At 54.9% G+C, this 14,021-nt stretch overlaps 1 protein-coding gene across 4 annotated transcripts; it reads left to right on the top strand.

The window, feature by feature from the left end:
- Positions 1-4,886: 4,886 nt before the first annotated feature.
- Positions 4,887-13,448, top strand: ZNF853 (zinc finger protein 853). Of its 4 annotated transcripts, none has more exons than XM_078357813.1 (3): positions 4,887-5,022; positions 6,722-6,844; positions 11,559-13,448. In XM_078357813.1, the coding sequence occupies exons 2-3, from the start codon at positions 6,760-6,762 to the stop codon at positions 13,115-13,117; spliced, it is 1,644 nt and encodes a 547-aa protein (XP_078213939.1). In that variant the 5' UTR covers positions 4,887-5,022; positions 6,722-6,759; the 3' UTR covers positions 13,118-13,448. The 4 variants fall into 4 exon arrangements, with proteins under 4 accessions (XP_078213939.1, XP_035138987.1, XP_017822361.1 ...); XM_035283096.3 differs by having other exon boundaries at positions 6,727-6,844; XM_017966872.4 differs by lacking the exon at positions 4,887-5,022 and adding an exon at positions 5,203-5,789.
- The last annotated feature ends 573 nt before the right edge of the window (positions 13,449-14,021 follow it).

The following is a 14,021-nucleotide window of genomic DNA, read 5'->3' on the forward strand; positions in this document are numbered from 1 at the left end:
CTTCTACTAAAAATAAAAAAAAATTGGCCGGGTGTGGTGGCACGCACCCATAATCCCAGCTACTCCGGAGGCTGAGGCAGAGAATTGCTTGAACCTGGGAGGTGAAGGTTGCAGTCAGCTGAGATTACGCCACTGCACACTGCACTCCAGTCTGGGTGACAGAGCAAGACTCAATCTCAAAATACATAAATAATTTTTATTTTCCTTTTTGTTATATTCAGAGAATGCAAGCATTTCTAGGGAAGGACACTCGAGAATATGCTCCACCAAAATGAAGGGCAGCATAATCGATGCTCACTGCAGTGCTTCTCCCTAGCTTGCTGCTCCTCCCCAGAGCAGAATCCAAACCTTTTCCACTATCTCCAGGAGGAGACAGACTTCCTGCAGCCCCTCAGCTGCCATCTGGGAACAGCTCTAAGTCTGCCTCATTCCACTCCCCTTTAAGGCACCTGCACCTGCTCCTGGCCCATCAGCTTTTCCTCTCAGGCGCAAAGGATCAAGAATCCAAATGGCACTGGAGTTCTCCACTAGCAACTCTGGAAGCTAAAATGCAATGAAACTGTTTTAGGCTGGACGTGATGGCTTGGTTCACGCCATAATGCCAGCGCTTTGGGAGCCAATGTTGGTGGACAGCTTGAGCCAGGAGTTTGAGGTCTCAGCCTGGGCAACATAGCGAGATCCTATCTCTATAAAAAATCAGCCAGGCAAGGTGGGTGAGTAGTCCCAGCTACTCAGGAGACTAAGGTAGGAGGATTGCTTGAGCCCAGGATGTCGAGGCTGCAGTGAGCTATAATCGCACCTCTGCACTTCAGCCTAGAAGACAGAGTGAGACTCTGTCTCAGATAAAAAACCAAAAACCACACACACACAAAAGTGCCTTTAACATTCCTAGGGGAGACAATTGCCAATCTATAATCCATAGTCAATCTAATGTGAGAATAAAGACTTTGGCCAAGCACCATGGCTCACACCTGTAATTCCAGCATGTTGGAAAGCTGAGACAGGAAGATCACTTGAGCCCAGGAATTCCAGGCTGCAGTGAGCCATGATGGCACCACTGCACTCCAGCCTGGGCAACAGAGCAAGACCCTGACTCAAAAAAAAAATAATAATATAAGAAAGAGACAGACATGGTGTGAGTAAACAGGGATTAGTATGAGAGAGTGTAAGGAAAACAAAGGCAAGTCCCAGAAGGATGGCGATGGGAGGAGCGGGGGCGCGGGTCCCAAATTGACAGCGGGCAGCAGCGCCAAGAGCAGCTTGCCCAGGTGAATCCACAGGGAGGAAGCCCCTGGAGGGACGCCCCCAGGAAACAGTGAAGCAAATGTCTTCTTGACCAGATTGACCAGGTGGAAAGTTGAGTTATTTATAGAGCCAAAGGAGGATGTGGGAAGGCTTATTAAAAGACTCTAGGCTGGGCGCAGTGGCTCAGGCCTGTAATCCCAATACTGTGAGAGGCTGAGGTAGGCAGATCACAAGGTCAGGAGTTCGAGACCAGCCTGGCCAACATGGTGAAACCCCGTCTCTACTAAAAATACAAAAAATTAGCTGGGCATGGTGGCACATGCCTGTAATCCCAGATACTTGGGAGGCTGAGGGAGGAGAATCATTTGAACCCTAGAGGTGAGGTTGCAGTGAGCCGAGATCACGCCATTGCACTCCAGCCTGGGCAACAGAGTGAGAAAAAAAAAGATTAAAATATTCTAGCTGGGGCTGGGCATGGTGGCTCGCGCCTGTAATCCCAGCATTTTGGGAGGCTGACGCGGGTACATCACTTGAGGTCAGGAGTTCGAGACCGGCCTGGCAAACATGGTGAAACCCTGTCTCTACTAAAAATACAAAAATTAGCCGGGCATGGTGGTGTAAACCTGTAATCCCAGCTACTCAGAAGGCTGAGACAGGAGAATCACTTGAACCTGGGAGGTGGAGGTTGCAGTGAGCCGAGATTGCACCACTGCACTCTGGCCTGGGTGACAGAGCAACATTCCATCTCAAAAATAAATAAATAAAATAAAATAAATATTATAGCCAGGTGTGGTGGCTCATGCCTATAATCCCAGCATTTTGGGAGGCTGAGGTGGGAGGATGGCTTGAGGCCAGGAGTTCAAGACTAGGCTGGGCAACATAGGGAGACCCCATCTCTACGAAAAAATACATTAGCTGGATGTGGTGGTACATGCCTGTAGTCCTAGCTACTTGGGAGGCTGAGGTGGGAGGTTCACCTGAGCCTGGGAAGTTGAGGTTGCAATGAGCTGTGATTGTGCCACTGCACTCTAACCTGGGCAATGGGAGTGAGAACCTGTCTCAAAAACAACAAAAAGCTCAGTGGGAGGAACTGTGTGTGGACTGGGTGGGAATCGTCTGTGGTGCAGAAGTGAGCATGAGCCTGGCAGGGAAGCACAGCCTACAAGGTGTCAGAGAAGGGACCAAGAGGAAGGGGAGCCAAGGTGTTTCTCCCTGGACATGATGGCAGAAGTGTCTCATACTGCCCAGAGGCCAAACGTAATGAGGGTTTAGTGATATGGACATTGCAGGTGACATCAGGGGGAGTTGCCTGGCTGGGGTGAGGCCACGTCAGAGAATAGAAGGAAGGATGGGCAGATGAGAATATGGCAGAAAATGTTTGGCTGTCAAGGGCAGGAGGGAGAAGCGGGTGGCTCTTTATTTTATTTTTTTTTGAGATGGAATCTCGCTCCCGACGTGCAGTGGCAAGCTCTCAGCTCACTGCAACCTGCACTTCAGGTTCAAGTGATTCTCCTTCATTAACCTCCCAAGTAGTTGGGATTACAGGCATGCACCACCACGCCTGGCTAATTTTTTTGTATTTTTAGTAGAGACAGGGTTTCGCCATGTTGATCAGGCTGGTCTTGAACTCCTGACCTCAGATAATTCACCCACCTTGGCCTCCCAAAGTACTAGGATTATAGGCATGAGCCACCATGCCCGGCGTGGGTAGCTTTTTTCTATTTTATGGACAGAATCTTGCTCTGTTGCCCAGGCTGGAGTGCGGTGGCATGATCATGGCTCACTGCAGCCTCCAAAGCCAGAGCTCACACGATCCTCCTGTCTTGGCCTCCCAAAGTGCTGGGATTACAGGCATAAACCACTGCATCTGGCCAGGGTAGCATGTTTTTAAGAAGGGAGAGCCCTGAGGATGTGTAAATGCTGCCAGATAGAAGCCAGCAGAAGGAAAGGCTAAACACCTGAAGAGGGAGGGGCCCCTCAAGGTACAAGGTCTTGCAGGAGGCAAGAGGAGGCAGGTGCACACCTGCCCTTATCTTAAACCCCTGGTCTTATCCTCCTCATCTGCTCCTCTGTCTGTTCATGCTTATCCTGCCTAGCAGGCTGCCATCTCCCCTTCACAGATCCAAGGCAGTCATTTACCTGCAGTTACCTGGCTGCAGAAAGGTCCCATGACCCCAGATGACTCTGCTCCAAAGCCAGGTTCTTGCTGTACTTGTTCTAGCCTGGGGCGGAAGCCACCAGAGTGCTGGGTTTTCAGGTAAGAACCAGAGAGGGGAAGCCTTGAACTCCAGTGCCTGTGGGGGCCAGAGAGATTCCAAAAACAGGACAAGGTGGCCACCTGTGTCACAGCAGTGTGAGCCCAGAGACAGGATGAAGGGAGGAGACTGTGCACCCTGAGGGCTCGTGTGGGGGGCATTCCTACTACACCCCAGATCACCAGATCTTTGGATTTTTTGTTTTTGTTTTTTTTTTGAGATGGAGTTTTGCTCTTGTTGCCCAGGCTGGAGTGCAATGGTGCAATCTCTGCTCATTGAAAACTCCGCCTCCTGGGTTCAAGCGATTCTTCTGCCTCAGCCTCCTGAGTAGCTGGGATTACAGGCACCCACAACCATGCCCAGCTAATTTTGTATTTTTAGTAGAGATGAAGTTTCTCCATGTTGGTCAGGCTGGACTTGAACTCCTGACCTCAGGTGATCTGCCCACCTCGGCCTCCCAAAATGCTGGGATTATAGGTGTGAGCCACCATGCCCGGTGTGTTTGCTTGTTTTTAGATGGAGACAGGGTTTCGCTCTGTCACCCAGGCTGGCGTGCAGTGGTGCAATCATAGCTCACTGAAGCCTTCCTTGACCTCCTCCGGGGCTCAAGTGGTCCACCCACTTTGGCCTCCCAAGTAGTTGGGACTACAGGCTACTTTTTAGTAGCCCAGCTAATATTTTAAAACATTTTTTGTAGAGATGGGGTCTTGCTATGTTGACCAAGCTGATCTCAAACTACCAGCCTCAAGTGATCCTCCCAAAGAGCTGGGTTTACAGGCGTGAACTACCATGCCCTGTCCCCAGATCTTTGGGTTTTTCTAAAGAATTTGAACATCCTAATTTGAATTTGAATTCTCCAGGTTAGAGAGGTTTGTGCTCCGAGGACAGTAAAGTTAGGTGGTGGAACTTAAAGACGGGGTTAGGGAAGGCTTTCCTTGGAGAAGACCCCTACCCAGGCAGGAAGCAGCTGGCAAAGTCCGGAAAAGGCGAGGGTGGGGGAGGTGGGAGGGCCTGACCACCAGCCTTGTGGCTAGGGGAAGGCGGCAGGGGCGCTGGGAGGGAGGATTCCAGCTCTGCCAGTTCTCCAAGGTGGCCCCATTTGATCTATGCAGGTCACAATACCCGAACGGGGGAGGGGGGCACACATTCCCTACTGGCCTGCCCTCCCCTCCCCAGTCCAGGGGTCCAAGAGGAGGGCTCCAAGGTGCGGACCTGGGTGGACTCTCCAGGCCCTGCTGGGGCCGGGATCGGATGGCGCCCACTCCCTCCCGCTCTGAGTGCCAACGAATTGAGTGCTAATTGGCCACAATTTGTACCCCAGGGAAGTCCCGAAGCCACGCCTGTCCTCCAGGGTGTTGCAGGAATCCGGCTGGGCACCCCCCACCCAGACACCCAGGCAGCGACAGTCGCCAACCGTGGCGCGCGGACACGCGCAGCGGGGATGCGGCACAGCGCGCGCTGCGCTCGGCACTGGCCGGCCCGGGACGCCCCAGGGGCCGCCGCATCGTGTCCCCCGGGCCGGGTGAGTGGCCGGGCCGGGAAGGGTTAAGCTCACCGAGCTGCGGCTGCCTAGAGCGGCGGCGGCGGCGGCGGCGGCGGCGGCGGGGCCGGGGCGCGGGGGCGCGGGGGCGCGGCGGGCGGCAGGGGCGGGGGACAGGATGCGGATGCCGGGGGGACTTCCTGTGCCGGCCCCCGCGCCCGCGCCCCCGGCCCGGCCCGCGGCCGCACGGACGCACTCCCGGGAGGGCGGGCGAGCCCAGCGGGACCCGGCCCGGCCGCTGCGCCCGCCCCCCTCCTCCCCTCCCCGCCCCGGCCCCCGCGCGGCCCGGCCCAGGCCGCCCGCGGGTTCCGGGCACCTGTAGCCCCCGAGGACCCGCGTCGCCTGGCCGCCGCCGACCCCAGGCTGGGCCACCCCGCAGTGCCGACCCCGGGCGCCGGCCTGGACCCGGTTGCCCGCCACGGTCCCGCGGGGCCGGCCCTGAGCTCCGCGCTGGATTCGAGGCGCTGCCTCCCGCCCCGGCCCCCACCCGAGAGTCTCCGCCAACTTCTGCTCGCCCGCTCCTCTCGGCCCCTTTCCTTGGCCCAGGGCGACCTTGGAAGCCCAGACCGCACGGACCCTCCCGAGTGTCCAGATAGCCTCTGGGGTGCCCCGGCGCCTCCCGGCTCTTTCTGGATGGAGGCGCCTCCGGAAGGAGCGGGCTGCACGCAGTGGCCTTCACCTCGCAGCCTCTGCTGACCACACCTCCCCTAGCGCAGAGGCTGCCCCGGGAGCAGGAAATGCTCCACCAGGTGAGGCCACCAGGGACGTGACCCTCGAGAGGGTTTGGACTGGATGTCGCGAGGCTAGAGGGGTCTTGAGTTGGCCTGTTTAGGGGAGAGGGCGGACGCTCAGGAGCACCTGGGCACAGGGCCAGGCAGTGGGTGACAGTGCTCTGGACACCTGCCTTGCCGGGGAGCTGGGGTGGCACCTGATACACGTGGCCTGCTAGTGGCCTTGTCAGAGCAGGCTAGGGAGGCAATAGAATTGAAAGGGGCCGGCGCGCGGTGACTCACTCCTGTAATCTCAACACTTTGGGAGGCCGAGGCAGGAGGATCGCCTGAGACCAGGAGTTCGAGACCAGCCTTGGGCAACATTGTCTACAATATAAGAAAACATAACATAACAACAGGGCTTGATGGCGCGCACCTGTAGCCTCAGCTACTTAGGCGGTTGAGGCAGGAGAATCGCTTGAACCCAGGAGGCGGAGGTTGCAGTGAGCAGAGATCGTACCACTGCACTCTAGCCTGGGTGACAGAGAAAGACCCTATGTCAAAAAAGAATTGAAGGAGACAAATTATTGATGGACAGTCTCTCTTTGGCCCCAGAGCCCCCTACCCTGAATGTCTTTTAGTGACTCCAGCTTCCCTCCCTTGTGAAGGGCTGATACCCACAGTTGTGTCTCAGCGGGGCTACCCCGCTCTTTGTCCCCCTGTGAAGCATCAGGAGAGACAGCCCTGCCTTTGTGCAGGAACAGGGTCTCATGCAGTGCCACCTTCCTGACCCTGAGCCTTCAGGCCTCCCAGACTCCCTGGTCTTCGTTGTGGCCTGGATGGTCCTGTAGTTGCAGCAGGGGTGAAGCTGACTGCTCTGGGTGGTCGGAGGCAGAGGTGGAGGGTCTGTGCCACCTGGCGGGGCTCCAAGCACGCCAGCCCATCTGAACCACCTCCTTCCTTTCTCTCAGCACAGCCGACTCCGGGGAATCTGGGTCTGACCGCCAGGATGGAGGTGGGGCCAGCCACCGAGACCTTCGTGCTGGAACTTCGATGTCTTGAAGATGGCGGCCCAGGGCCTGACACCCTCTCAGGTGAGGGCCTGGTGGGGGGAATCCCTTGACAGAGCCCCATGGCTGCCTGCTGTGGCAGAAAGAGGCCCAAGGGTGATGGGCAGGCCGCATGGACTCATACCAGCCAACCTCAGCTGTGCTGAGTAACACCGGCAGCTCTGCCTTGAGATTTTCCAAAGTGGCTGTGTCAGGCAGGCTGAGGCCAGGCTGATGAGGGGCTCCCTGGCCCCCATATGTGTACTGACTGACTGGACTCATACTGGCTGGAATTTATTGCTGTGTTTTCCTGGCAGCCAGGGAGCCTCCACAATCTTCCTACCTCGCCTCAGCTCCTGACTCAATTTCCATTCAATTTCCTAGATTGGATTCAGGCACTGATAGGCTCTCTTCCTGTCCCTCCCGCCTCAGATGTTGGCTCTGTGGATTCTTCTCTCTGGTGGCTTCTTAAGCTTGTCCACTTTCCCTTGACCTCTGCTCACATCTGTTTTTCTCTACCTGATGCCCCGGGGCAGATGTGGTACTGTAGAATCTCCCAAGGCCTCTTCCTCTGGGACCCACTCTGGGAAAACCTTCTTTGGTGACCACGCTCATGAGAGCTAGTTTCCATTCTGTGCTTTAAGTGTGCTGAGTGGGGGGCTGGGGCAGGGTGGGACAGAGCATGAAAAGGACCAAGGGAATTGCAGGGGTGGGATGGGGACGTGTGAAGTCAAGAAGGATCCTTCTGGCCAGGTGTGGTGGTTCATCCTGTAATTCCACCACTTTGGGAGGCTGAGGTGGGCAGATCACTTGAGGCCAGGAGTTCAAGACCAGCCTGGCCAGCATGGTGAAACGTCGTCTCTACTAAAAATACAAAAACTAGCCAGCTCTGGTGGGTACCTGTAATCCTAGCTACCTGGGAGGCTGAGGCAGAAGAATCACTTGAACCTGGGAGGCAGAGGTTGCAGTGAGCCAGGATCATGCTACTGTACTCCAGCCTTGGTGACAGAGTGAGAGTCTGTCTCAAAAAAAAAAAAAAAAGAAAGAAAAAAGAAAAAAGGAAAACCCTTCTGACTTGGAAATTTAACTGACAAAACCTTGAGAAGGTATACCCATGAACATTGAACTAGATGTTTACTAAAATGCCTTCATTAAAAATGCTGGGGTCTGGCTCGATGGATCACACCTTTACAGGTGTGAGCACTTTGGGAGGCCAAGGCAGGTGGGCGAGGCAAGGGGCCAGAGCTCGGTGACTCACATGAGAACAGCCTATGCAGTGTGGCAAAACCCCGTCTCTACAAAAATTTTTTAAAAATTGGCCAGGCATGGTGGTGTGTACCTGTAGTCCTAGCCACTTAGGAGGCTGAGATGGGAGGATCACTTCAACCTGGGAGGCTGAGGCTACAGTGAGCTGAGATTGTGCCACTGTATTCCAGCCTGGGTGACAAGAGCGAGACCCTGTCTCAAAAACAACAATAGTAAAACAAAACAAAACAAAAAACAAACACTGAAATTGCTGCCCCAAGGAGTCAGAGTGGCCTGTGGTCAAGACTGCACCAGGAAGGAGGAGATTCACACCGAGGCATGATCTGCCCCATTGCTCCCAGCAGGGATGGGAGAAGGGAGTGTCCATGTGACATTGGACTTGCTGGGGGGACAGTTTTCACCTTGTCTTCTTCTACCACATGCTTTCCCCCAGTCAGTGTGAATGTCTGTGAAAAACATGCTCATGGATTCATTAGCCTAAGCAAAGGTTAGTAGGAATATTTTACTAGAGGAAATTATATGCATACAGATCTCCCTGCTGAGGTGTTTTTTTGTTTTTGTTTTTAAGATGGAGTCTTACTCTGTCACCCAGGCTGGAGTGCAGTGGCTCAGTCTTGGCTCACTGCAACCTCCACCTCCTGGGTTCAAGCAATTCTCCAGTTTCAGCATCCTGAGTAGCTGGGACCACAGGTACATGCCACCACACCCAGTAATTTTTGTATTTTTAGTAGAGATGGGTTTCACCATATCTCTTGTTTTTTTTTTTTTGAGACAGAGTCTTACTCTCTTGCCAGGCTGGAGTGCAGTGGCTCAATCTTGGCTCATGGCAACCTCCGCCACCCACGTTCAAGTGATTCCCTTGCCTCAGTCTCCCAAGTAGCTGAGGCTACAGGCATGGGCCACCACACCTGGCTAATTTTTTGTATTTTAGTGGAGACGGGGTTCAGTATGTTGGCCAGGATGGTCTCGATCTCTGACCTGGTGATCTGCCCACCTCGGCCTCCCAAAGTGCTCACACCTGTAAAGATTATAGGCGTGAGCCACCACACCTGGCCATCCCTTGGTTTTATTAAATTAATATATTCCTGGAAAAGTGGCCAGAAAACAAACTTATAAATTAAACCATTGCCTTCCATTACAAAATGGAAAACATATGACACTATAGGGAAAAGAGATGTTAAAATCAGATTTAAGAATGGAGAACACCTCCTTGGGTCACATTGAAAAGAAGAATTAGGATTTTCCAATAGCCCAATAGTAACACTCAAAACAAGAAACTCAGGGTGGACACGGCACAGAAAGAGAAGCGTGGTAATGGAGTGGTGCTGTTTGTGCAGGGCTCACTCTGTCCCACACATGGCTGCGTCTCTACATTTACCTGAATTCCACTGATGTACCTGGAAAGTATTTAGCTTCTTTTAAAGAGGAGGAAGCTGAAGTTCTTAGAGGTTGTCCAATTGGTCAGTAAGGCTGGGAGAAGTCCTCTTTTTTTTTTTTTGAGATAGAGTCTCACTCTGTTGCCCAGGCTGGAGTGCAGTGGTGTGATCTTGGCTCACTGCAACCTCCGCCTCCTTGGTTCAAGCAATTCTCTGCCTCAGCCTCCCAAGTAGCCGGGACTATAGGCGCGTACCACCACACCCAGCTAATTTGTTTTTTTTTTTTTTTTTTTTTTTAATAGAGACAGGGTTTCACCAGGTTGGCCAGGGTAGTCTCGAACTCTTGAACTCAGGTAATCCTCCCACTTTGGCCTCCCAAAGTTCTGGGATTACAGGCGTGAGCCACCACACCCAGCCTAATTTTGTATTTTTAGTAGAGACAGGGTTTTGCCATTTTGGTCGCGCTGATCTCAAACTCTTGATCTGAGGTGATCTACCTGCCTCAGCCTCCCAGAGTGCTGAGATTACAGGCATGAGCCACCACGCCCAGCCGAGTTAGTCATTTTTAATCCTGAATGACAATCTAAAACACTCCCAGTCTCCTTGGTATTTTTCATTACTTTGCAAACCAACCTGCAGAGAGAGGGAATTTTCAGGCATCTATCAGGATCCAAGGACTGTGCCAGGGCTCTCCCTGTGTCACTCTTCAAGCGGATGGTGTGGGTATCACTGAGCTATTTTAGAGATGGGGCTGTGAGCCTGCGGAGGTTGTATACCTGATGACTGGTAGAGTTAGGTTCTGAACTGAGGACTTCCCACCTGGAACCTAGTGGCCTCTCTGACCCTTTGGTGATTTGGGGAAACTACTTGTAACACTTCCAGGCAGCTTTCTAGAATGCTCTATTCTTTACAGAGAAGGGGAGTTTCATTTATTTAAGGTGTGGCTGTAAACTGCGGTCGGAGTTCAGCATGGGATTGATGGTTTGGCCTGGAGTGGTTCAGTGGTTTCCACTGGAGGGAGATTAAGCACAGAAGCCTTCTCAGGGGATGGTGTGGGAGCCCCTGGCACCCCTGCTGGTGTCAGTGTCAAGATCAGAGCATGGAGCCTGTGTAAAGGGAGGCTCCAAGGAGGGATCAGGGGGCTGGGGTCCAGAGGGAGATCACCAGCAGTCCCCTGGGTCCACCCGCCCTTCTTCCTTCCTTCCTTCCTTCCTTCCTTCCTTCCTTCCTTCCTTCCTTCCTCCCTCCCTCCCTCCCTCCCTCCCTCCCTCCCTCCTTCCCTCCCTCCTTCCCTCCCTCCCCTTCCTCCCTTCCTTTTTTGCCTAGGCTGGAGTGCAGTGGTGCTATCTTAGTTCACTGCAACCTCCACCTCCTGGGTTCGAGATTCTCCTGCCTCAGCCGCTTGAATAGTTGGGACTACAGGCACCCACCACCATGCCTGGTTAATTTTTTGTGATTTTAGTAGAGATGGGGTTTTGGCATGTTGCCCAGGCTGGTTTCAAACTCCTGAGCAAATTAGTCCTGAGCTCAGGCAATCCACCTGCCTCGGCCCCAAAGTACTGGGATTACAAGCATGAGCCACTGTGCCTGGCTACCTGGGCATTTTTTTTTTTTTTTCTTGAGATGGAGTCTCACTCATCACCCAGGCTGGAGTGCAGTGGCAGGATCACGGCTCACTGTAACCTCCGCCTCCCAGGTTCAAGCATTTCTCCTGTCTCAGCCTTCCGAGTAGCTGGGATTTCAGGCATGCACTGCCACATCTGGCTAATTTTTGTATATATATTTTTTTAAGTAGAGATGGGGTTTTTCCATGTTGGCCAGGATGGTCTTGATCTCCTGGCCTCATGATCTGCCAACCTTGGCCTCCCAAAGTGCTGGGATTACAGGCATGAGCCACCACACCTGGCTACCTGGGCACATTTCAAAGCCACCCCCCTCCCCTGCAGCATTTTAGTTTGTGCTGGGCTGCTATTGTTACTTGATCCAGCACTTTTGGGCTCCTGCTAAGAGTGTGTTAGTGTGTCTTTAAGGGCAGGTTAAGAGGCAGGTCCTGGGGTCTGGACCAGAGAGCTTCCTGTAGATCTTTCTCTCCTGGCTTCCTGCCATTTCTTCTACAGGTGGCAGTGGTGGGAGCGAGAGTCAGGAGGAGGAAGAGCCTCAGGAGGGGAGCAGCAGTCCACAGCGGCCAGCAGTCTCAGCCCTGGTGGGGGCCAGTGAAATCGCTGAGGAAGCCCAGCCAGGACAATGGGAGTTGCCACTGCAGCAGTCAGAACAGCAGCCTGAGCTGCAGCAGCATGAGGAGCTTCAACAGCCACAGCCACACCCAGAACTGCAGCAGCAGCAGCAAGATAGGCACCAGCAGCTGTCTCAACTACAGGAAAAACACCCATCCATGCACCATCAGGAACTGAAACCAGAACTGCAGCTAATATACCAGCAGCAACAGCCACAGCCACAGCCAGTGCAAGAGCAGCAGCAGGAGCAGTTGCAGCCGCAGCAAGCACAAGAACCACAGGTGTTGCAGCAGCAGGAACAGCTACGGCAGCAAGTGCAAGAGCAACAGCTGCTGCAGCAACAGGAGGAACAGTTACAACAGCAGCAGCTGCAGCCTCCTCCCTTGGAGCCCGAGGAGGAGGAAGAGGTGGAGCTGGAGCTCATGCCGGTGGACCTGGGGTCCGAGCAGGAGCTGGAGCAGCAGCGGCAGGAGCTGGAGCGGCAGCAGGAGCTGGAGCGGCAGCAGGAGCAGCGGCAGCTGCAGCTGAAACTGCAGGAGCAGCTGCAGCAGCTGGAGCAACAGCTGGAGCAGCAGCAGCAGCTAGAGCAGCAGCAGCTGGAGCAGCAAGAGGTGCAGCTGGAGCTGACCCCGGTGGAGCTGTGCACCCAGCAGCAAGAGGTGCAGCTGGAGCTGACCCCGGTGCAGCCGGAGCTGCAGCTGGAACTGGTGCCAGCCGCAGGAGGCGGCGGAGCAGCGGTTCCCGGGGCTCCATCCGCGGTTGTGGTGGCCCCTCCGGGCTACGTGGTGCTGCAGGAGCTCATGGTGCTGCCCGCCGTGGCCGCGCCGGCAGTAGTGGCCATCCCGGGCCCCGCGGGCAGTGCGGCGCTGACCCCCGCGCGGCAGCGGCGGCGGCGGCGCGCCCGAGACCGGCCGACCATCTGCGGGGAGTGCGGCAAGGGCTTCAGCCGCAGCACTGACCTGGTGCGCCACCAGGCCACGCACACCGGCGAGCGACCACACCGCTGCGGGGAGTGCGGCAAGGGCTTCTCGCAGCATTCGAACCTGGTGACGCACCAGCGCATCCACACCGGTGAGAAACCCTACGCCTGCTCCTACTGCGCCAAGCGCTTCAGCGAGAGCTCAGCGCTCGTGCAGCACCAGCGCACGCACACGGGGGAGCGACCCTACGCCTGCGGGGACTGCGGCAAGCGCTTTAGCGTCTCCTCCAACCTGCTGCGCCATCGGCGCACGCACTCGGGCGAGCGGCCCTACGTGTGTGAGGACTGCGGCGAGCGCTTCCGACACAAGGTGCAGATCCGCCGCCATGAGCGCCAGCTGCACGGCGCGGGCCGCTCCCGAGGCCTCGGCCTGCTGCGCGCCTCGCGACCTGCGGCCCTCAGCGGCCCAGCCCGCACGGACCAGGCTGCGGCGGCAACTGCGCCCCCAGACAAGGCACTGTGAGGCCATGATCAGGGCTGCCTGGTCGGGAGGGGACCCCCCCCCACCCACCTCCACCTGAAAAGCTCCTCGATCAGGGTTCGTGGGTGCTGGAGGCATCCTGGAATATCCCTGCAGTAAAAGGCTTCCATCCTCATCATCATTCCCGGATTCCCTGAGAAATACCAAGGTTCACAGATTCGCCGCCAGGAAAAAAAAAAAAAAAAAAAAAATCTGCCAAAAGAGAAGCAGACTGGGGCTGAAACAGCACACGGGACATGTTTCTCTGCTCTTTGAGAGGCCTGCCAAAAATTGCCCCCCTGGGAAAACTGGACATATTACAAAAGAAGAAAAACTCCCAGTGGCAAGACAGTGAATGACATTGGACGAGGACAGGACACCTACCAGGGAATCAAAGACGTGGTGAGACACACACGGAAAAAGCTTCAATCCTGGTGAAAATGATCCCAAGGAGATATTCGGGGAGGAAGCAAACTTGTTTGCACTATGTAGAAACTGATCAAGGCATTGAATCGTCCTTAGTGACATTTGCCTTGAAAATACTTTCTAGGATGAAAATTCATCAGGGTGGGTATAATTCTGATGAAAACGCCTGTGTTCATCACACAGGTCAGACTGCTCATGGGGTCAATGTGCAAATCGAAGCCAGGAAGTCCTGCTCTGGGTGGAAGGTGGAACCTTCCCTCCAGGGAACCAGGGGCTCTGGTGGGCATTGGAGGCAGGTTCTTGGCCTTTGCTGCCATGCCCCCCAGTCTCCCCAGTCCCCATTAATGTCCTCTTGAATAAGAGCCTGTGGCTGAAGCAGAGGGTGTTCTGGGAGAGCTCTCCAAAGTCTGGAAGGAGGGTCCCCCAGAAGGAGCTCTGGGGTAGCCTCACTGTGGCCCCCCGACTCCACCAGCTTCGTGCT

The sequence above is a fragment of the Callithrix jacchus genome, chromosome 2, assembly GCF_049354715.1.
Source record: "Callithrix jacchus isolate 240 chromosome 2, calJac240_pri, whole genome shotgun sequence".
In the NCBI taxonomy this organism is placed as follows: domain Eukaryota; kingdom Metazoa; phylum Chordata; class Mammalia; order Primates; family Cebidae; genus Callithrix; species Callithrix jacchus.

Coding starts and splice junctions, on each gene's coding strand:
- ZNF853 (XM_035283096.3), top strand. CDS start 4,942: ATGCGGCACAGCGCGCGCTGCGCTCGGCACTGGCCGGCCCGGGACGCC. Junction 5,023..6,726: donor CATCGTGTCCCCCGGGCCGG/GTGAGTGGCCGG, acceptor CTCTCAGCACAG/CCGACTCCGGGGAATCTGGG. Junction 6,845..11,558: donor AGGGCCTGACACCCTCTCAG/GTGAGGGCCTGG, acceptor TTTCTTCTACAG/GTGGCAGTGGTGGGAGCGAG.